The following is a 21921-nucleotide window of genomic DNA, read 5'->3' on the forward strand; positions in this document are numbered from 1 at the left end:
ATTTTAGCATCTTGACATTGCACCTGAAGAAGCTTTTTCGATTCGTTTATGAAACAAAAGAGAAATCCTACTTGAGCGGTGACTTTTTTTTCTTTTTTTTTTAATACAAGATCACTGATTAATTGACCCAACGATCGCTAGTTTCAGTTTTTAGTTTGGCCCGACTAGCAAACGGGCTGAATGGGTCATTAGATAGGTCACCCACGGTCACTAATCCAATGACAGAACATTTGGGGCTGCAATCCACGTGGGCCCAACCATATATATATATATATATATATATATATATATATATATATATGAATAATGACACAAGTGATCTATAAATTTTTACTCAACATGAAACATGATATATAAAATTTTAATTTGTCCAATGTAATCATTGAACTTTAGTTTAATATGCAATGTTATTTATGAACTTTCAATTTATTTAGTTTGTTCCATAGACTTTCGATACATGTTCAAGTTAGTCTATTGTTTAATATTAACTTTCCATTAATTTAAGTTTAGGGACAATATTGAACATTTTTTTATATAATTCAGGAACTACTTTAAACATGTATCAAAAGTTCATAGACTCATGGATGATATTGTACCTTGAGTTAAAATTTAGGGACCATACTGCACATTAGATGAAAGTTCATGAACCATTTATCTTTTTTCTATATATATATATATATATATATATCCAGCTTTAATTATTCTCAACATATCTATACATGATAATGGTTTTGCTTACTTTATACGAAACAATATATCATAGGTCATTGGGAATTGAATGAGCTAGATAGCTCTCATTAGTTTTTAAAACAGCAAAACATGGTGCAATAACTGCTCAAATGGATCGAAATTGCAAATTTCATCATCACCGCCACACATACATGATGGAATAACTGCTATTCTAAAGCCCGAAACATAATGTATCATGGCGCCATGATATACTATCGAATCTATATCAATTAAATTATTATTAGTCATAATAAGGCTGTTTTCACATTTGACGAATACCAAGAGTTAAATATTTGTAATGCTAATTAAGTAACGAGAAATCATCCACAAACTAGATGATACCGCCTCAGCCCAACACACAATGATATCATTCTAAATAATACTTTCTTGTGCTGACATGTGATTCAAAGAATTTTATCTTTTCATTTATCTCCTTAATTGAAAATAAATCGAATTATTGATTGAGTCATAAAGTCCTTTATATCCATGCCCCAATCACTTCCCCTCCCCCTTCAGGGATGATCATGATACTTCTCAAAAATCGAGTCAATGGAGGAACAATATCACCAAATAGGATTCTATGGTCAGTCCATGACCCCTGGATGCCGAAGGTTCCCTTGGGGTGATCTCGTAGTCAAAGCCGCATTTCTATAATCTAGCTAAATTTAGTATCTTTGCTCCTTAATTAACCATAAGTGCCAAAATCAAGTCTAGGGGTGAACAATTCCAAGATTGTTCTAAATTTCACCCTGGACCTCGAAATCTAGAGCCTACTTTATCAGAATCGATTCCCTAGTTTTTGGAACTTAGAACCTATCCTACACATCAACAATTTAAAACCTACATCATTGATCGATTTCAAGGTTGATTCCAGCGTCCACCCGAGAACTGGTTAACCCACCACACACATTACAATTTCATCAAAGTGCGCCTTGTAACCAATTATGTCTCGAATACTTCGAACTTGCCAAATTTGTGTCAAATTACCCAAGAGGTAAGTACAATCTTCTTTTTAACTCTGTTGGTGCAGTAACCTATCACCATCAGAAAACTTCAGTAGAAGTTCCATGCTCCTACTCTTACTTTCTTATCCTTATAGTTCTGGATTCTCAGATCCTTCCTGTAAAATCACAATCTCCAGTCAGATTTACTGAAAATTCTAAGCCTTTCCGTGTAACATAGGCTAAGTATTGGGAAATAATTAACTCTGAAAGTAAGTAGAACACTTGAGAATATTCAGATCTTTTTGTCAAAACGGATGTCATGTGTTTGCCTCTAACTGTCTTCATTGAACCAAACATTCATCTAAGGTCATCTTTCGGAGGAAATTGATCTATCTTCCTGCTTCTAGTTGATTCTTAGCTATATTTAAGAAATCCACATTTTCCCATTTAGAATCATCGTTCAATGGGCTCCCTCCCGAACACCCATTTTCTGTTTGACTTCTATCTTTATTCAAGTTAGCAGCTAAGCCATCTTTTCCATGCCATCTTCACAAATAACTTAATCTCCATCAGACTCACTGCTGCGTCCAGCGTCACAACTTTCACCAAATTCCAATACTTTTGTTCTTTGTCTCTTTTTATTTACCTTTTCTGGGCGAACTTGAGTCTTCCTGAAGACATCCGGCCTATCATTCTCAGAGGTAGAAGTACCTTTGCATCTCACTTCCACTTTCGAAGCAACCTGAGTGGGGAAAACTTTCTGATGTTAGAAAGTCGGCGTATACATATTGAAAGCTGGACATGCACCTGAGATATTCACTTCACATGCAAGAAAAGTCCACCTATGATTTTGATTTGAAAAGGCTGAAGACTTATTGATGAGTTCTCTGTAGTACTGATTCCTAACAGAAAAAATTGGACAGACAGGCTGTGCTGGCTGTTGTGGCTGCTGGTATTGGGTAATAAAGCCCGAGAAATTGTCACCTGTATTGTTTTGATATCCGACATATTTGCCTTCTGTGGAGGCCGGTGAAGTGCTGAAGGTTGTTTACCATCGGAAGCATGTGTCGATGTTCTGGGCATGGATGCATGATGCTTCACGTGATGCATGGACCCCTTTTCCCGATCCAAGAGGACTCTCTGAGCTTTCCATATCAGCTTAAAAGCAGCTTCTGTCCCAGCAAACTTGTTTTTATCAGGATGGAGATGAAGTGCAAACTTCCTGTACTGCTTCCTAATTGTGGCATCAGCAGCAACCTCTTCAAGTTGTAAGATTCCATACCAGTCCAATCTCATTACCGAACAATTTCTTCCTAGCAAGAGCAGTGCACATCATGAACCCTAAGCATATGGGTAATATTGTCCAGATCAGGGTAAAGTTGCTGAGCTTTCAATGCAATTTTACAAGCCCCAGGAAAATCCTTGCCCTGTAACTTCTGCTCAGCCAGGGCCTCAGTTCGAATCGCCTCCTCCTTGTTGCAGCCCATTTCATGTGCAGAATCCAAGACACTCTTTGCCTGAATATCCTTGAATGTCTCGGCAGTGCTTTATAACTCATTGCGGCAAAAACTTTGCATCAGCAATCGACACACAACGCCTGTCAACGAACCATAACGAACCCATTTTTCAACTCCTCGACCTGATAGAGACTGCGCAATTTAGACGTTCAACCAACTAAAAACTAAATACGGATTCCAGGGAATCAAGCAAAAACTTATCTAGGATGAACAAAATGAATGACATGCATGTCAGGTTAAATTCATGTGGGCACACATACACAAATAATTCATCATACGGAATTTTACTACCTTCTCCTCTATTTCACTTCTACGTGCACAGTAATCATACCTGAACCAACTTGTCATGGGTCGGACAATTCTCGGTCCAAAGTGCTTTCAAGTCCAATCCACCGGTAACTTCCGAAAGGGGCCCTCACTACATCGTCCACCAAATCATCTCTATCTATCTAACATGAAAAAATCTCAATGGGTTTACCAATCAGCGTCCAATTTCAGACTTAGCATTCCCACGAATACAAAAAACAGAGAAGTACCATCTAACACCAACAAGAACGTTGGAAGTAAATTCAACAAAGGAAAAGGACAAAATAAAAACGCGAAACATGTAAAAGCTAAGAAAATTCGTGCATGAGCAACGTGGACGGAGTTATAAAAACAAAAAAAAAAAAAGGCGCTTCACTCGCCGAGCAGGAAGATTAAAAACCCCAGACGCGGAACAACAATTCGAGCTAACGAGGGTCTAGTTCCGAGAGAGGTGAATCGCAAAGTTGCAAGATAAAGAGTGAAGTAAATCGATCCAGAGATGAAGAGCGCTTTCATCATTGGCAAGTTTCATATACGACCTTCAAGTTTTCCAGGAGAAGAGAGAGAGAGAGCACTCGCAGTTTTTGACCCTGTAATTTCCCCAACGCCGCCGCCCCTTCTAGCTACGCCACTTCGGAACGAACGAACGTGGCCTTTGCAAGTTAATGGAGATTTTTTTATTAATATCATTGTTATTGTTGGTTTTTTTTCTTTTTGGGGGGCTGCCGTGGGCTATTTTGGTCAATGAACATTCTCATCGATTTGCTGCTAGGATCCTCTACTTTTTCTAGTTTTCGATACTTGACCCGCGAGTATTCTTAATACAAACGATTGGTGCGAGCACTCGCGAGTTCGACAACTCGTGCAAATTCAGATTGAAAATGGACGGGCGTGGATAAATTGTTATCGCTTGATTTCAATGTTTGGTTGCGGACGTTTCATGAACAAATCTCTTGGGCTTTTAACAAGGGAATTACAAAAAAAAAAATCATAAATCTGCCGTAATTATGTAAATTCAATTCTAAACATTTTCTTTACTAATTAAGTTTTAAAATTTTGCATCTATATGTCAATTTACCCATCCAAATTTTGGCCGAAAATCATTGATATAGATGACGGTCGTCCTATGTGATATTACTAACGCTAATATGAGTAATTTTTTTATAATAACTTTTGTCATGCCCCGAACCTCAAGCTCGCGCACATCCCTCAGTGGTTGATAGAATTTTGTAACATTCCCAGGACTAGTCGCTGACCCTTTTCATTTTATTACACACGCGGAAATGAATTAACTAATCCCCTGACAAAAACAAACATGGGATAGGAAAGTAGGACAACCAGTTTCAAATCAAATACAATTTCATAAACACCCCAAGCTTATACAGAAGGTCTATCTCATAAAGGACTACTGAGCCACCTATGCTCCTGACCCTTCAGCTTCAAGCTCCAAGTTCTTCACACTGGGACCTGAAAGTAGTTATTCAATAACCAGTGAAATGTAAATCTCAGCGAGTTCTTCCCATAGTCCCCCGATTAGTACACCAACTCAACTCGGGGTATCTCTTCAGAACCATCCCACAAAAAAAACCAAGGATTAATAATCAACAATCAATAGTCGATTCACATACATCCTTACCTAGTATGCCATACCCTGCACGTCATAACTCAGCACGATACACGCAATGCACATGGCCATTAGATGATGCAGTTCATCAATCACATACGAATCGCGTTACAAGCGATCTCACCTGGCTATTGCCACACAAACGCGTTGTTTGAGGTAGAGGCGTGGACGCACCGCCATCCCTCATCCCAGCCTAGTATTGTCCTTTTTGGGCCCTGCACTGGCGCAAATGAACCGCCATCCCAGGCCACCCCTTCAAGGCTTTGTTCTTAGTATAGCGGAAGCATATGTGAAACGCGTTATCGATCCGTGCGTGTGTGCCATAAACAGTGTGCTCAACTCATGCATGACTAGAACTAATGATCCATGATTCTCATGCATTCTTACACATTAAGGCGCCACACAGCACACATCGATCAATCACATGGATCCTAGTCAATACAACAGATAACAATCTTCTGGCATAACTGGGCATCGTCTCACACCATCGAGCACGGCAACGTCTACATCTAGACGGCATTCCATATAGGAGCATCGGCCTAGCCTCCATTGCGACCGGCATCCGTTAACGTAAGGCATTCCCGAAGGAGCATCGACCCAGCATCCACTGTGACCGGCATCTGTTGACGTGGGGCATTCCTGAAGGAGTATCGGCCTAGCATCCACTGTGATCGGCATCCGTTGATGTGGGGCATTCCCGAAGGAGCATCGTCTAGCACCAAAGGCTCGTGACGGCATCTCATATTATTCATGCATTTATTCAATATCGGCTTAGGATACCGTGCATTGCACTCAAATACCTCAATTAAAATGGTGATCCCGGCCTATTTTCTTCATATTAGAAATATATGGTAAAATAATTGAGTGTGGGGACACGGTTAGATCGAACTAGAAAATTTGTGTCATCTCTTTTAAAATCCCACAGTTTGGTATAGTATTTAAAAACACTTTCGACATCCAAAACCTGACACCCAGTATTTTCTAATTAAATACCAACAGTCTTCAATCACTATACTATTGCACAAAACATCACTCAATTCACGCGGATGTCCATGTATTTATACATTCATTCACTTCATAAAATCAATACACATGAAATTAGATCATTTTTCATTCTCTAGTGAACAGTGCATGTGAACAGTGTTTCATGAACAGTGTCGTGTGAACAATAACTTGTGAACAGTGAAATTCCATAATTAAGTAACTAATAAATTAAATTCACAAGTCATTAAAAACATTAATTAAAACAAGCAAAGCATCAAGAACCATCACCAAACTAACATCGGTCCTAATTAGTAGAAACTGGGCCTTCGCGCATCTCCAAGTTTAAATCCAGAAACCTAACCAATCGAGCTTAGAAAATTCTCAAATTTGAATATGTTGTAAAGGACCCGTAAAAAACATTTTTCATGAAAACATCTAAACCCAGATCCTTCTCGATTCGGCCCAGTAAATCACTCAATCCAGCGCCAAAATTAGGTCCTTTCTCAGAAAGTCAGTTTTCCGAAATCAGTTTGGTTCGAGATCTTAAACACATCAGTTTGATTTGAAATTTGAGTATGTTAAACTATAAGAGGTGAAAAACAATTTTTGTGAAGAAACCATTTTAAAATTCGAACTCCAAGAGTAAAAAAAAACCCCTAGAATTTAAAAGGTCACCAGTTCCAGCGAAAATTACAGTTCTGTTCGAAAATGGCGGAGCTAATATCTCCTGCTTATGAGTCCTTAAAAATATTGAGAAAATATATGTTGTATCTTGAGAAATCTAAAATATTTATCTAGAAGACATTGGCTTCAGATGCGCGACTGATTTCAATCTACAAAAATCACAAACAGCAGACATCCAGGAACCAGTTCTAAAGAACAGCCTCTATTTTCACCCAAATCATCCCCAACGATGCAAATCTCCCTGATTTGACTAATATTAACCCATTCTAATACTAATCTAACTATTATAAATCATTACTAGTCTCTATTTAAGCCATCCTAAACCAATCTTAAACCTAATCAACCTCCTAAGCAAGTTTAGGCACTAATCAAAAGGATTAGGAGTTCTGATAACATGAGCGCGATGGTGGTGGCGAGGGCTACGCATGGTTACATCCAAAATGCCATGGAGGCACTCGGCAAAAGTGGGTCTTGGAGGAGGTGGTTTCTGATTTGGCAAGAACGGCGGGTGGACGGCTCGCAGATGGGTGGTGCGGCTCGTTGGCGGTGGATGGCGGCTTGCGGACAGTGATGGTCCATGGCCATGGCGCAAGATGGTGGCTGGTTTGGGACAGGATAGCACGGAAAAGACACTAAAGAGAAAAAGTGAAGAAGGAGAGGGACGTGAGAATGGGGTTGTCGAGAGGAGGAAGGGAGGAAAGTGAGAGAGAGAAACAATAAAAAAAAAAAAAAAGGGAGGGGAAGTTGCAGGGAAATTGCAGCAGAAGAGTAGGTGAGGGGGTGGAAAAGTGGGAGAGAGAGGGAGAAAAAGAAGAAAGAGAGGAGAAGAAGTTACCGTAAGTGAGGGGGTGGAAATTGCGTGCGAAGTAGGGGAAGCATAAAGGAGAGGAGAAAGAGGAGAGAGAAAATAATAATAATATTGTTATCATTTTTCTTTTTCTTTCAATCTCCGATTGTTCGTCCGATAATTTCTTTTTCCAAAATTTCGGGATGTCACAACTTTTTTACTTATTTTTCCTTTCTTTTCTTCTTCCTCTAGTTGGTTGTTGGGCCTCAGCAACCAACTAGAGGCAACGGTTGGTGAGGTTGACCTTGCCAAAGTCTAGCGAAGCTCACCCCACTGACCATTGGCGAGGGTGAGGCTCGACCTCGCCAGTGACTGTCGAGGTGAAGCTTGCCCCTGCCAATCATCGAGGTCCAACAAGCAGCTAGAGGAAAAAGGAAGGGAAGGAAAAAAGAGAAAAGAAAATAAATGAAAAATGAAAAGAAAAAGATAATAAATAAATAAATTTGAATAAAATATTAAAATATTATCAATAATTGTCCACGTCAACACGGACGATACCTATGTAGAACGGCTAGCATCTATGTTATAGATTTTTTTTTTATCAAAATTGGTCGGATGATCTGAATTGACAAAAATATAAAAGTTTTAGGACTCAATTGGGCCAAAAAAAGAAAGTTCAGAACTATATTGGTTAATTGCAACAAGTTTAACACTTTTTGTAATTCTCCCTATAAAAGACAAAGCGGTTTGCTCGCGGAACGTCCACAGCCAGACACTCGGATTAAGTGATAACAATCATAGTTCTTCTTGGCACCAAAGAATGGCTTGTCCAAAGCTCCTCTTGTCTTGTTTGTTGCTTCAATTGATGTTCTTTTTTCTTGTCCCTGAGGTTGCTCAAGGTCACGGTCTCAAAGTAGGGTTTTACCAGAAGGCGTGCCCAAACGCAGAGGCCATCGTGAAGGAAGTCATCGGCCAAGTCTTGTCCATCGATCCGAGTCTCTCCGGCCCGATTTTGAGGCTGCACTTTCACGATTGCTTCGTTAGGGTAAGTAAGAGAGCGAGCTCTCATGCTACTCTTCCCACTACGCGTTTGAAGTTTTACCATTTTCTTATAACTTGACTAGTTGCATGTAACTAAAGTTCGGATTCTAAGATGAGTAGTAATTGGCAAAAAAAAAAAAAAAAAAAGAGGGTGAGAAGTTAGAACCTGGGCTTTCATCTGAAGGGGTAAAGCATGGCAGGGATGCATCAAGATTTACAAAATTGGCTTACCTGATAACAATATGATAAAATGGAAAATGGGTATTAGAACTAGTCATACCAGTAAATGGTATTCAGCTCTCAACATACTTCGCTAGATTCGTCCATGGTTGCGAACTATTGTTTTCATGAACTCACGGTTGAATGATGCTTTGTTCCGGGCTTTTCCACAGGGCTGTGAAGGTTCGGTACTACTGGACTCCCCGACCTATCAATCCGAGAAGTACGCGATTCGGAAGCTTGGCCTTCGAGGTTACCAAGAGATTGATAGAGTCAAAACAGCGTTGGAGAAAGCATGTCCTGGCATTGTTTCGTGTGCTGACATCTTGGCCCTTGTCACTAGAGAGATTGTCGTCGCGGTGCGCATATTCATAAATCACCTCCTCAATATTTTATCCTCAATTTGATTGTGGAAAGCAAATTTTGGCCACACGTATCATAGAGGATAAGTACCCACAATTTATTTTTATTTTTTTAATGAGAAAAACATTTTTATATAGATATTGGATTGTTTTTTCTTGTGTTGTCGCTTTAGACCGGAGCACTTTTCTATGATTGGCCACACATGTCATAGAGGATAAGTACCCACAATTTTATTTTTTTTGAATGAGAAAAACATTTTTATATAGATATTGGAGTTTTTTGTTTCTTGTGTTGTCGCTTTATACCGGAGCACTTTTCTATGATTGGCCACACGTATCATAGAGGATAAGTACCCACAATTTATTTATTTATTTTTTTAATGAGAAAAACATTTTTATGTAGATATTGGAGTTTTTTTGTTTCTTGTGTTGTGGCTTTAGACCGGAGGACTTTTCTATGATGTGGAAACCGGACGAAGAGATGGGTACGTTTCTATTTTGGAGGAGGCACGTAGGGATTTAATACCACCATCGACCAACATTACAACTCTGAAAGCAGATTTTGCAAAGAGAGGCCTTAGTGCAAAGGACCTTGTTGTCCTATCAGGTAATACATAATCTCCAATTACTGCTTCACATGCTTTGTCAAATATTTTGGAGAAATTAACGTAAGTTTATCAAGAAAAAGACCGTCATTTGAGCACGAGATACATGAACGTAATCAGCGGCACAGGGAGAAAATGTGATTTGTAACGTTAGATCAATGCCAATTCCAATTTCCAATTGACCAGGTGGGCATACCATTGGAAATTCACACTGCGCTGCCTTCTCCAACCGCCTCTACAACTTCACCGGAAAGGGCGACGCCGACCCCACGCTCGACTCCAACTATATAGCAAGACTAAAGCTCAGTTGCAAGCCGAATGACCAAACCACTCTTGTCGAGATGGACCCGGGAAGTGCGAGAACGTTCGACATCAAATACTTCGATCTCATCCTGAAGAGAAGAGGGCTCTTCACTTCGGACGCTGCACTTCTCGATGACAAACAAACCAAGGCGTACCTTGACTTCCAGATCAAGACCGGTGGATCCACTTTCTTCAAGGACTTTGGAGTGTCGATGGTGAAAATGGGTCGAATTGGCGTGCTCACCAAAACGGCTGGTGAAGTTAGAAAAGTGTGTACAAAGGTTAATTAAATGAGGATCGATGAGGAAGGCCCAAAATTGAGCATGGACGAATGGAAATAATGGATTGTTTTGGAAAGGGCCCATATCAATTATTATGATTTTACATATAGATAATTCCTCAATATTTTGTTCATTTGCAACAACTATTTTTGTTGTTTCTTTTGTTTGTCATTTTGTACATCATTCGTTCTTTTGTGTTATTTGTTTTCTGTTCGTTCTGTGTTAGGTTTCTCTAAGAGTTTTGACACAGCAAGTACATTAAGAAAACATACTAATATATTTTAAAGTTAACAAAATCTTCCGTAGTTTATTTTGAATCTGGTAAATGCATTTTAAAGTGTTTGCTTTTAGAAACTAATCATAAAGAGAAGATTATATCAATCTTGATTATATTCTAGCTCTGTCCAAGTTGAGTATTATGGCTGTAACATTAAATAGTTATTTCCTGGATATCATATATTATTGCATGGATATCATCAAAGCAACAGTGTGGATGTCTGCAATATATGTACACGACTATTATCACAGTAAATCATTTCTTTAGACTCTATGCTAAAGCTAAATATCTTTAGATTACGAAATCTATTCTTGACTATATATATAAACTCCATTGGTTATATCATAATGATCTAATCCGAATTTCCTCATAGAAAAGTATTGATTGATTCTCAATGTTAAAGATTGTTTTGCAACGAAATTCCCTAGTCAAGACATCTTGATTAATTAACAAAATTTCGTAAGGCGAGGTATCCTGCTTAATCAAAACTCTATTTATGAAAATCAAGATTTGTTTGTATGAGCAACAAAAATAATGAATTCAAGATTGACATGGCTTGAAATGCCCATATTTTCTCTAAGATCTAAAATGGACATGTCAATTTCAAAGAAAGACTTGACCTCACTAGCAAATAAATGGGATTTTCATCCTTTACATTTTTTTATCTTTTATTTTTCCTTTTTATTTTCTTCAAATAAAAAAAACTCATAAATGAAAAAAAAAAAGGATAAAACTTATTAAATAAAAAAGAAAAAATACAGGTGGAGAGCTTGTAGCACTTTCCCACTTGTGGCCACCGCCCCATGCCCAGCCATTGTCGGCTGGGTCGTTGGCGCCTCAGCTTGCCTAGATATGGGGACGGGCCGGACGGCCCACAACCCCTGTTGAAGTGCCAACCCTTCGCCTGTTTTTCTTTGTTTGTGTTTTCTTTTTTTCTTTTTTTGAAAGTTTTAGTATTTTTTTTTAATTTGGCATGCAATTTTGCGATTATATTAATGTTAATTCGGATGATTTGTTGGTTTTTCCCCCTAAAATTATGATTATACATTTTGATGGAGTGAATGTGAGCGATAGATGAGTAATGAAAATTTACGTACCATGTAGAAGACGGAAGTGGATTTATGTTTACCGGCTCTTCTTCAATTCGGATTCAACAAATTTAATGCGTAGCATCTTAGTTTTCTTAAATGGTTACTTATACATGAATTTAGAAACGCCAATTTTAGTAGAAATTATAAATCTCTTTTTTAAGTGGTCACTAAAGAGAACGGTTTAATAATTCATGGACGTGTCGTGATTGTATTTGTAATTAGCATGAGTTTGTATTAGCGACGAAACGCTCTTCTTAATGCATGATTTACATCTATTGCATTATATTATATCTACATCGTATCTCTTTTTTCTAGGTAGAAGTACAACGCAAATGTCCAAACTTGATACAAGAAGATACTTAAGTGCACAAAATTCGAAAAGATACACTTAAGTGCCATTTTTTTTTTTTTAAATGTGACATTTAAGTGTCAACTTTGACAAAAGGTATTGAAAATCCGACATGGCTTATTTTTAATAATATAAATTGCCTACGTGGCTCACTAGAAAACTAAGTAAACAAAGAAAAACCAAAACGATGTCATTTTTGTCTCTTATTTGAATTTTAATATAAATATTAGTTAAATTAAATTTAAGAAGAAGAAGAAGAAGAAGATTACAAAAGGCATTCGGCGAGGGCTATACAAGCCCTTGCCGCCACCTCCCCACCGCTGCCGAGAAGGGCCGAAAATGGTAGGGGGAGGGTTAGCCATGGTCATCAAGCCCTAACCAAGGGCTAGCAACCACAACCAACCGACAACGAGGACCTGGAAGCCCTCCCCCGTTCGGTGAGGATCGCTAGCTCTCTCCCAACCGAGCCAAGGGCCGTTACCCACTAGGGCGTGAGGGCTTGCAAGCCCTCGCCGTTGGTTAACCAAGGTCATCGAGGCTAAGGCCTAACAACCTTAGCCGACCCTCCTCCCACCATCGCCGGCCTTTCCTAGCAATAATGGGGAGGCAGCAATAAGGGCTTGCATAGCCCTCGTTGAACGCCTTCTGCAATCTTTTTTTTTTTAATTTAATTTAATTAATATTGATATTAAAGTTCAAATTTGAGTTAAAACCACGTTGTTTCGGCTTATTTAGACACGTTAGTATATAAAGCAACATCATTTTCAGCTTACCTAGCCACATCAGCATACAAAATGCATTTGTCTTGTAAAAAAAGTCACATCGGCATTTTGATTAGAATTTATCATCATTGGCACTTAATTGATTCATTTTGTTCGATTTTGATACTTTAGTGTATATTTTTGTACTTTTGGTATTTAAACATCCCCCATATCAAGTTTTGGCACTTGGAATGTCCGGGACTCTCTCTCTCCTTCCCTCCCTCCCTCCCTCTCTGGGACATGCCTTTATCATATAAATAGATTATGTCGAGTAGACAGCCCTAATAACAAGTTAAGCACTTATAATTGAGATCTCACTAAAATTGATGAATTAAGTGGCGAGGTGGATTGTAAATAAAAACCAAAAGAACGGGCTCAATTCATTATCCAGTCAATGACGGATTAGGCGGCTCAACTTGACAGCGGTCCGGTTTCCTATATTTCAATGTCGGCCAGTTTAACCCCGATTGGGATTTATCGCACATTAACTAGGAATTTGGTTTTATCTAAGGCAATTTTAAAGCTTAAATTTGGATAATTGATATTAGTTATACCTATATATTATCTATGGAGAGCAGAGAAAGCATAGAGCACAGGCTCGCTGAAAAACGGGAGGGCAAAGGCTAATTTAACACGCGAATCGGTACACAAATACAAGAATCTTCCTTTCACGAATATATTTGTTGGGACATCCTTAAAAAGAGACATCAATCATCTCCAAATATTTCATATATAATGAGTAAATCGTTGAAATTGCGACCCTACCTTAATCTGATACATCATCTGAGTGTTTAAGGATGCTGTTCGTTACAACTTTATTTAATCCTAAAAACGTGAATCAACTCCCATATTAAAAATTCTTGTAATAATGCTAAAGGAGAATAACGACGCCAATCATCTCTCCTGATGGTTCTCGTCCGTCAATCCTGTTCAAGAGCATCGCACACTTGTAAATCTAACTAAAATTAACAGCGATCGATGCTTATATTCAAAACTCGCTAAATTAATATATGCTATTTGAGGGGAAAAATGTCATCCAATGGCAGACGTTGAACAGCGAACAAGCAAATGAGCGGGTGAAGCACGTACCGAGAGCGTCGAGGGATCCGCACACGATTGCTTTTGCCTTGTGCTTTGGACCACAACAGGAATATAAATAGAGAACCGGGCAACTTAGGGTTTATTTGGTAATCCCTATGTTCCCGATAATAATTTTTACATAGAAATGTTTTTTTTTTAATTCTATTCTCTAGACGAGCTTTTGAACATTTTAACGTGTATGATAACTATTCAAAAATTTTATTCTCGAGATATAAATGTGTTTGATAAAATCTCAAATTATTTTGTGATTTAAAATTTCTTTAATTTTTTAATAATTTTATTATATTTTCCTTTTTTTCCTTTTCTTCTTCCCATTCTTCCTTTGGCTGGTCGTTGACCTCGACTAGGCCAACGACAGGTTAAATAAGGGCCGATGACCTCATTGGAGCATTGCCGACCTCCGGCAAGATCGAACCTCATCGCCCGAGCCTTCCCGGCGGCTAGGGGAGGCAGCAAGACCGAGTGACGTTGCCCTCATAGTAACTTAGCGAGCTTGGCCTCACCACATCTAGGAGTGTAAACGGGTCGGGTCGAGTCGGGTCTTGATGTTACTCGACCCGACCCGAAACATACGGGTCACATGCTTTGTGACCCGACCCGACCCAACCCGAAACACGTTAAACTCGCATAGGGAATTCGGGTCGGGTCGGGTCGGTTCGGTTCGGGTCGGGTCGGGTCGGGTCGGGTCGGGTCGGGTCGGGTCGGGTTTCCGGGTCCTTTTTTTTTTTTTTTCGAGTGAGAGTCGAACGGGCATCGGGCCGCAAATGAATGTATCTTTTACAAATGAGCACAAGCATAATTTACTGCCACATTGATGTAGAATGTCAAATAAATAAGGAGCTTATCCGCAGCACTCTTTATATCGAAGTTCCTAAAAAAGACATTGGCCTGGAAGAATGTGATTGCTTCATCAACAATATCGGTTCTATCTATAGGAGGCATGCATCGAAAACTAAGCACACGAGAATCAAATATATTTCAAAATTCTTGATGAAATCAACTACTACCTTGCTCAGAAGTTGGAGTTGGGCCCTTTATATGGCTTTTTAAGGGAAGCAATGGACACCCACATGCCCTAGTAATCCCTTCTTCATCCAAAAAGCTTGAATGGTAAACCTGCCCTTTATATGGCTTTTTAAGGGAAGCAATGGACACCCACATGTCCTCGACTGGAAACATAAATAAAAAATGAAATCATGCATCATGCAAGATTGGCCATTATCTATCCTATAATTGATCTGACACACACCAAAGATACACAAAAATTAACAAAACCATATTCTCCTCCCAATGCAATCTTTCACGCAAGAATTTTAAGAAGGCAAACAAAATTCACTCTGTTGAACAAGGGTATAGGCACTGGCCTACTCATGTGTGTGGAGAGTGGGGGCTTTTGATGTTCTCTCTATTTGGTTGTCCCTGCATTTTACCATTTGACTGGCCTCACAAGGTTTGACTTGATGTCCTCGAGACTTCCCTGCAGAAAAAGGAAAAAGAAAAAGAGATGGTGATATGAGAAGCTAAAGGCAAAATCATACTCTTTAGTACAATCATCTTTAGTGTATGCAGAAACCCAAATCAGAACAGTATGACAAACAAGTGGGACATTAGTCTCTCATACTTCTAATAAGAAATGTTTGAAGAGGTTCAACTATACTGCAAGGGGATCCACTATAGCTATTGCAAAAGATGAATAATTTATGTACTGAACAGTTCATTTTATGACAGCCTGAAAAAACATAGGTCCTATCACATTCAGATCATCCACTTTCCAGCACAATTAAATTCAATTACAGTGAATGACTTGTAAAAATAGATATCAGAACAGCTTCTTATGAGGTCATCTTTGCTTGGAAAAGAGATGCTGTGAAATAGCATACTCTGTGTAAAATCTATGCCCTGAGCAGCGAATATTTACTACTCATACCTCAGAAGTTCAGACAGTGAGCAGGAAAATGCTGTAAGTCACAATGGTTTTGTCTACACAAGCGTTTACATTACGGTGAAACTGCAAGGGGCTATAGACTTCCAGCAATGGGCTTATGACAATTCTGAATATAGATTTCATATAAGCTTGTTTCATAGGAAACTACACAACGCAGTTTCCGATGTCAAATGCGCCCGAAATACCCGAGAGACATATTCAAGAGTAAACATAATAATTTAAAATAAAGAAATTTTCACTTTGCCCAACCTACAAAATCATAGAAGATGCTCTAGAATGAACATGATAAAGCAAATCAACACAGATCACAAAGAGGGCATTCCTAAATCAAACTGACCCACTGTGATGGAGGATGGACACGAAACGAACGCCCAGAATCGAGGCTAATATGAGATACTGAAACACTGAAGCTTGATAAAAGGCGAAAGACATTGCCTACAGCCTTATTCCTCTTCTACCGCCCATTTAGGCTCCAACAACCTTTCATTTTAACAGTTTTGCTCGAACAAGAAAGACCCATCAATCAATTTTAAAGAACTTTACCTCCTGTTCATGATGTTGTTCAGAAAGTACATACTGCTCACTCGCTTAGCTAGCTGCTTCAGCTTAACTTTTAACCTGAACCCAAAGAATTTCATAGACAACTAAATGCATCAGACAAGCAATTTCCTTAATACAAGAATCTAAAAATTCAAGCGCACAAAAACACAATCGCCGAATCAAATCGCCCCGCAACGAAGAGCAACAGACAATCATCAACAATCGCCCGAGTAGAAAGCGGCGACTTTGCGAAACGCAAAATTCCCGATCTCCACGACCAATGTTGAGCGCCATCGAGCAGAAATTCGGGACGGCATTTGACGAGCGACAAGAGGGGAGAAGGCGCGTGGATCTGGAGGGGGGGCTCCTCACCTGCCGGGACTTGGAAATGAGGCGAGAAATGAGCGCCATGATCATCGAGCGAACCCAGTCCCCAAGCTATCGACGATGGTCGGCCGCACGCGGTGGCAAGGGTTTCGGCGTCGGCAAGGGGTGGCGACGGCGACGGCGAGGCGGAGGTGCGTCGATCGGAGGGCGGCAGCGGACTCCATGAGAAGGCGCACTTGTCGAAGAAGAAGGCGGAGCCGACGAGGTTGTGTTCGACTGTTTGTGTTTTTGGGGCTAAAGCCTAAAGCATTTGTGTTTTTGTGTTTTGGCCTGTTTTTTAGAAAACTTGTTTCAGGTCGAACAATGTTTGAACCCTGACCCAACCCGAAACACATTTTGTTTGCTTGTTTAATATTTGTTACCCGAACACGACCCGAACACGAAACACGTTAATACATGTTTTGTGTTCGGGTCGTGTTCGGGTCGGGTCGGTTCGGTTCGGGTCTTTTTGACACCCCTAACCACATCCCCAACCACAAGGAGGCTCAGCCTTACCAAGGCCAACGACCCTTCAACGAGATCATTGGCTAAATGAAGAAAGGAAGAAGAAAAAGGATAAAAAAAAATGTTATTCTCAAAAACAAAGAAATATTATTTTTCTACTCCCATATTAAAAATTCTTGTAATAATGCTAAAGGAGAATAACGACGCCAATCGTCTCTCCTGATGGTTCTCGTCCGTCAATCCTGTTCAAGAGCATCGCACACTTGTAAATCTAACTAAAATTAACAGCGATCGATGCTTATATTCAAAACTCGCTAAATTAATATATGCTATTTGAGGGGGAAAATGTCATCCAATGGCAGACGTTGAACAGCGAACAAGCAAATGAGCGGGTGAAGCACGTACCGAGAGCGTCGAGGGATCCGCACACGATTGCTTTTGCCTTGTGCTTTGGACCACAACAGGAATATAAATAGAGAACCGGGCAACTTAGGGTTTATTTGGTAATCCCTATGTTCCCGATAATAATTTTTACATAGAAATGTTTTTTTTTTAATTCTATTCTCTAGACGAGCTTTTGAACATTTTAACGTGTATGATAACTATTCAAAAATTTTATTCTCGAGATATAAATGTGTTTGATAAAATCTCAAATTATTTTGTGATTTAAAATTTCTTTTAATTTTTTAATAATTTTATTATATTTTCCTTTTTTTCCTTTTCTTCTTCCCATTCTTCCTTTGGCTGGTCATTGACCTCGACCAGGCCAACGACAAGCTAAATAAGGGCCGATGACCTCATTGGAGCATTGCTGACCTCCAGCAAGATCGAACCTCATCAGCCGAGCCTTCCCAGCGGCTAGGGGAGGCAGCAAGACCGGGTGACGTTGCCCTCATAGTAACTCAACGAGCTTGGCCTCACCACATCCCCAACCACAAGGAGGCTCAGCCTTACCAAGGGCCAACGACCCTTCGACAAGATCATTGGCTAAATGAAGAAGGGAATGAGAAAAAGAAAAAAAATATTATTCTCAAAAACAAAGAAATATTATTTTTCTACTCCTTGATTATATTCAAAATTTATTTTCGAGAATAAATTTATTCTCGAAAATAAATAAATAAAAGTTACTAAATGGACTTCTCTTTCTTTTTTTCGGAGAAGTTAACTAATAGAGCCATCGAAATTCGAAACGAAAGTACCGTTTAAGAGAGAAATTCCCGCACACTTCAGACCCCCAACAACCCCTTCTCTTTCCCCACTACGGAAGCTTGACTCATTACCCCCGTGTACTCAACTGCTGCAACTGAGTAACTCCCCTCACCCATGAAGTAGCGCAGATAAACTCCCTCAGCTCCCTTACAGAGACTCTCCACAGAGAGAGAGAGAGCGCAAGGAGACGGGGAGAGAGGGAAGAATGTTCGCAGCTGAGAACGGGCTGAAAGGAGACCCCAGGCGCTAGCCCATCTCTCCGGCCATTCGGGTCGTCCCCGACTTCCCCAGACCAGGTGCAGGTTCCTTTCAATCTCCAACCTTTTCGTGCCTCCCGAATTCGTTCCTTTTGTTCCTCTTCTTGCGTGTGGGTTTTTGGCGGTTTTCTTCCCGTTCTTGGCGCATTTTCTTGAAAAGTTTCTGGCTTTGCCCCCTCCTTTTGTGAAGGGCTAATGTTCCGAGATATAACGACGCTGCTGCTGGATCACAAGGCGTTCAAGGACACGGTGGACATTTTCGTCGCCCGGTACCGTGACATGGACATCTCTGTCGTTTCAGGCATGCGTGTTTTCTTGTCATCTCCACTTTAGAGTAAAGTTTTCATTTTGCTGGTTCTGGCTGAATTTTTTTCTTTTGTCCGTGTTGATGGGCAACTGTATTAGAGTTGATCTAACACTAGTTTCGTAAAGTCCAAGGGAATTGTCATTAACTATAGCGTTGGTAAACTAAATGTTATGGAGTGGATAGCGGCAACGAGGAAAACGGGGAGAATCTCACGAGAAAGTACATTAGTTAGACAAAAACTATCTTGATAATTTTGTGAGACGTCGTTGATTTCTTAGTACTGTCAAAGCTGAAATTGGTGAAAACAAAAATCTTACCTCAGGGTTAGAAGCCAGGGGATTCACGTTTGGTCCAGCAATTGCATTAGCTATGGCCGCGAAGTTTGTTCCTTTGTGTAAGCCCAGGAAGTTGCCAGGTTCATGTTTCTCTTCTTTTCGGTCTTCTTTATAATCTTTACATGCTTTATCTTGCATTTCTCAAACCGTTGTAAGTTTCTGGTGCAAAATTGAGCTGTGGTTTTATACAGAGCCACGATTGTGTATGATATGGCTGGAAAGATCCCATGTTTTTCTCTACCGGAGCTGATGCTAGGATGGCCACACAATTATGTTTTGCTTGCAGCGAAATTCCTTTTGTGTTTCAGTAGTAGTTGAGTACTAGAAAGAAGTAGATTCGTGCAGCTTTTGCGATAAAAAAATCTTGTTCAAATTGCTCTTCCAAGTGTTGTAACTATTTCTTTTATTAAGAATATTCATGCAGTTGTCTGGCAGGGCCTGCAAGGTTTTGTATTCGTTAGAAATTTTCCCGTAGTGTCAAAACTAAGGTTCGCATGCTAAAATGGGTTCCATTCCGACAGTATAAAAAATGAATTAGCTCAAGTGTTGATTGGTTAATTTGATTAACGAGTCTGTTTAACTAACACAATAGGAAATGTACTAAGTAGATGGATGATAGAGGAAATATTATCTTGAAAAGTTACACGTTTGCTGTTTGCCTACGAAATATGAACCTCAAATTAATAACAATGCAAATGCTAGTAAAGGTTTGCTCAAGTACTCATATATAAGTAAAAACTAAGGATGCCCTTGGCAATGTTGTTAATTTGAGATTCGAGAATCGTGAATCGTATAGCTCATTTGTTGTATTGTCTATTGTTAGATTTTGTAAAATATTATATAATAACTTAAATAGAAGGATATCTCACTGAAGCCTTGTTATTACAAGCGATAATATAGAAAGAATGTAATTAGACATATAAATTCTCATTTGGAAGAAATATCACCTGATCATGTTAGATGTCCCCAGACGACCTATGTGAGAAATTCAAGAAAATAATGCCTCTATAAATAAAATAGTAATATGTAAACATTCACAATATGAGGAGTCTGACCAAATTCTAGGGAATCATACTCAATGAGATTCCGATGCATATCTGGCTCATAGCTAAGAGTTGAATCGTTTTGTGTGTAAATCGAATCGGTTCATACGATTTTAACAACATTGGCCCTTGGTAAGTGGAAATATTTCAGTTTTCTGCTCTCATTTTCAGGGGAAACAGAGTTGGCTGTAGAACGTGTGTGAAAGCCTTTTTTATTTAATCTTTTTTGAAATTGAGGACATTGTTTTAGAAAGCTGAAAACAGCTAAATGTTCATTCATTGTTTTGAAACTGGAATAAAAATACTGAAGTTTGATAAATTTACTCTGTAGTCTTTATTATTTTAAAATCACGACTAGGAATAGAGTGAAAGCAAGCAGCACTCATGCAACTTGAGTTTTTTCTTTTTTAATCGCGACTCTTATTTTTAAATTTGTCTTGTAGCAAAGCTTGTGGCACTCACGATTTGGACTTCTATACAACGTTTGAAAGCATTCATAAGTTCATATATTAACATGTAAAACCATATATTTCAATATTCTTGTGAACTTATCATTTTTGTTCATTTTCAAGTTTGTGGAAGAGAAGTAAAAAGAACGAGTAATAAGAAGTTCCCCCCTTCCAAACAAGCTCCAGAAATCTGAAAGTTTGTAAAAAAGAAACAGTTAGTGAAATTTTTAAGAGTAATCTAAAGGAGGATCCACAGAGTGAAATCCATATACTACACTGCATTTCTTGCTATCACTCCTTTGTTGACAGTGTTTGGCACGAGTACCCACCGTATTACTGGAGCTGGTAACTCCAGTTTCTTACATTTAGAGAGCGGTAAAAAGATGCCACCGCATTAGAGATCTAGTACTGTTGTCAAACCATGGACAAAGCTAGTGTTTGGGGAGTAGCGTTTCCTATATACGAAGAGATCACGGAGGGGGTCATGTTATTGTAAGTTGTGTAAATGATCTCTGTTTCATATGTGTCTCGTATGTCTGTGTTATGCAGTTCATTTGTGTTCTTTTGCTTAGTGTGTTTCACAAAGGTAGAAGGGATCTTGATTATGACAATGCCTACAATGCTTGTTCATGATTCATGCAGGTGAAGTAATATCAGAATCTTATGTCTTAAATTATGGAACTGACGGTCTCGAAATTCATGTGGTTAGGGTCCTTCGCCACCATGTTCGCTGTGGCGTTTGCTGCCCACGGGGTTTGCGACTTGCTGGATTAGGCTCCGCCTCCTAACACTGGGACCTAACAGATTTGGATGCAGCTAAGTAGTTTTTCTTTTCTTAATTTTTACTTACTTACTCCGATACAAGGGCATTCAGCATTATTTGACTGCGGCCACGACCCGGCCGAGTTTTCTCTCCATGCTCCGGCGATTCAATACAAGATGCTCCCGTCATAGAAAAAATGGGCCCGCACATTTTGTTGACAGGCCCTGAGGCTCCTTGTGACCACCAAGAGACCATGGCCAAGAAATGGTCACTAGTT

General features: G+C 39.4%; 1 protein-coding gene, 2 long non-coding RNA genes and 1 pseudogene across 3 annotated transcripts; 2 read left to right on the top strand and 2 right to left on the bottom strand.

The window, feature by feature from the left end:
• Positions 1 to 4837: 4837 nt before the first annotated feature.
• On the bottom strand, positions 4838 to 7736 carry LOC120291425. Its single transcript, XR_005549459.1, has 2 exons — positions 5245 to 7736; positions 4838 to 4963 (listed from the first exon to the last, which is right to left on the bottom strand). It is a non-coding gene; the product is annotated as an uncharacterized LOC120291425 (long non-coding RNA).
• Positions 7737 to 8273: 537 nt separating this feature from the next.
• Positions 8274 to 10519, top strand: LOC120291232 (peroxidase 27-like). The gene is made up of 4 exons (XM_039308317.1): positions 8274 to 8620; positions 9009 to 9194; positions 9639 to 9804; positions 9989 to 10519. The coding sequence occupies exons 1-4, from the start codon at positions 8396 to 8398 to the stop codon at positions 10393 to 10395; spliced, it is 984 nt and encodes a 327-aa protein (XP_039164251.1). The 5' UTR covers positions 8274 to 8395; the 3' UTR covers positions 10396 to 10519.
• Positions 10520 to 15272: 4753 nt separating this feature from the next.
• On the bottom strand, positions 15273 to 17034 carry LOC104448316. The gene is made up of 3 exons (XR_726240.3): positions 16823 to 17034; positions 16454 to 16528; positions 15273 to 15442 (listed from the first exon to the last, which is right to left on the bottom strand). It is a non-coding gene; the product is annotated as an uncharacterized LOC104448316 (long non-coding RNA).
• Positions 17035 to 18695: 1661 nt separating this feature from the next.
• LOC104439860 lies at positions 18696 to 21669 on the top strand (annotated as a pseudogene).
• Positions 21670 to 21921: the final 252 nt, after the last annotated feature.

This window comes from Eucalyptus grandis, chromosome 3 (assembly GCF_016545825.1).
Source record: "Eucalyptus grandis isolate ANBG69807.140 chromosome 3, ASM1654582v1, whole genome shotgun sequence".
In the NCBI taxonomy this organism is placed as follows: domain Eukaryota; kingdom Viridiplantae; phylum Streptophyta; class Magnoliopsida; order Myrtales; family Myrtaceae; genus Eucalyptus; species Eucalyptus grandis.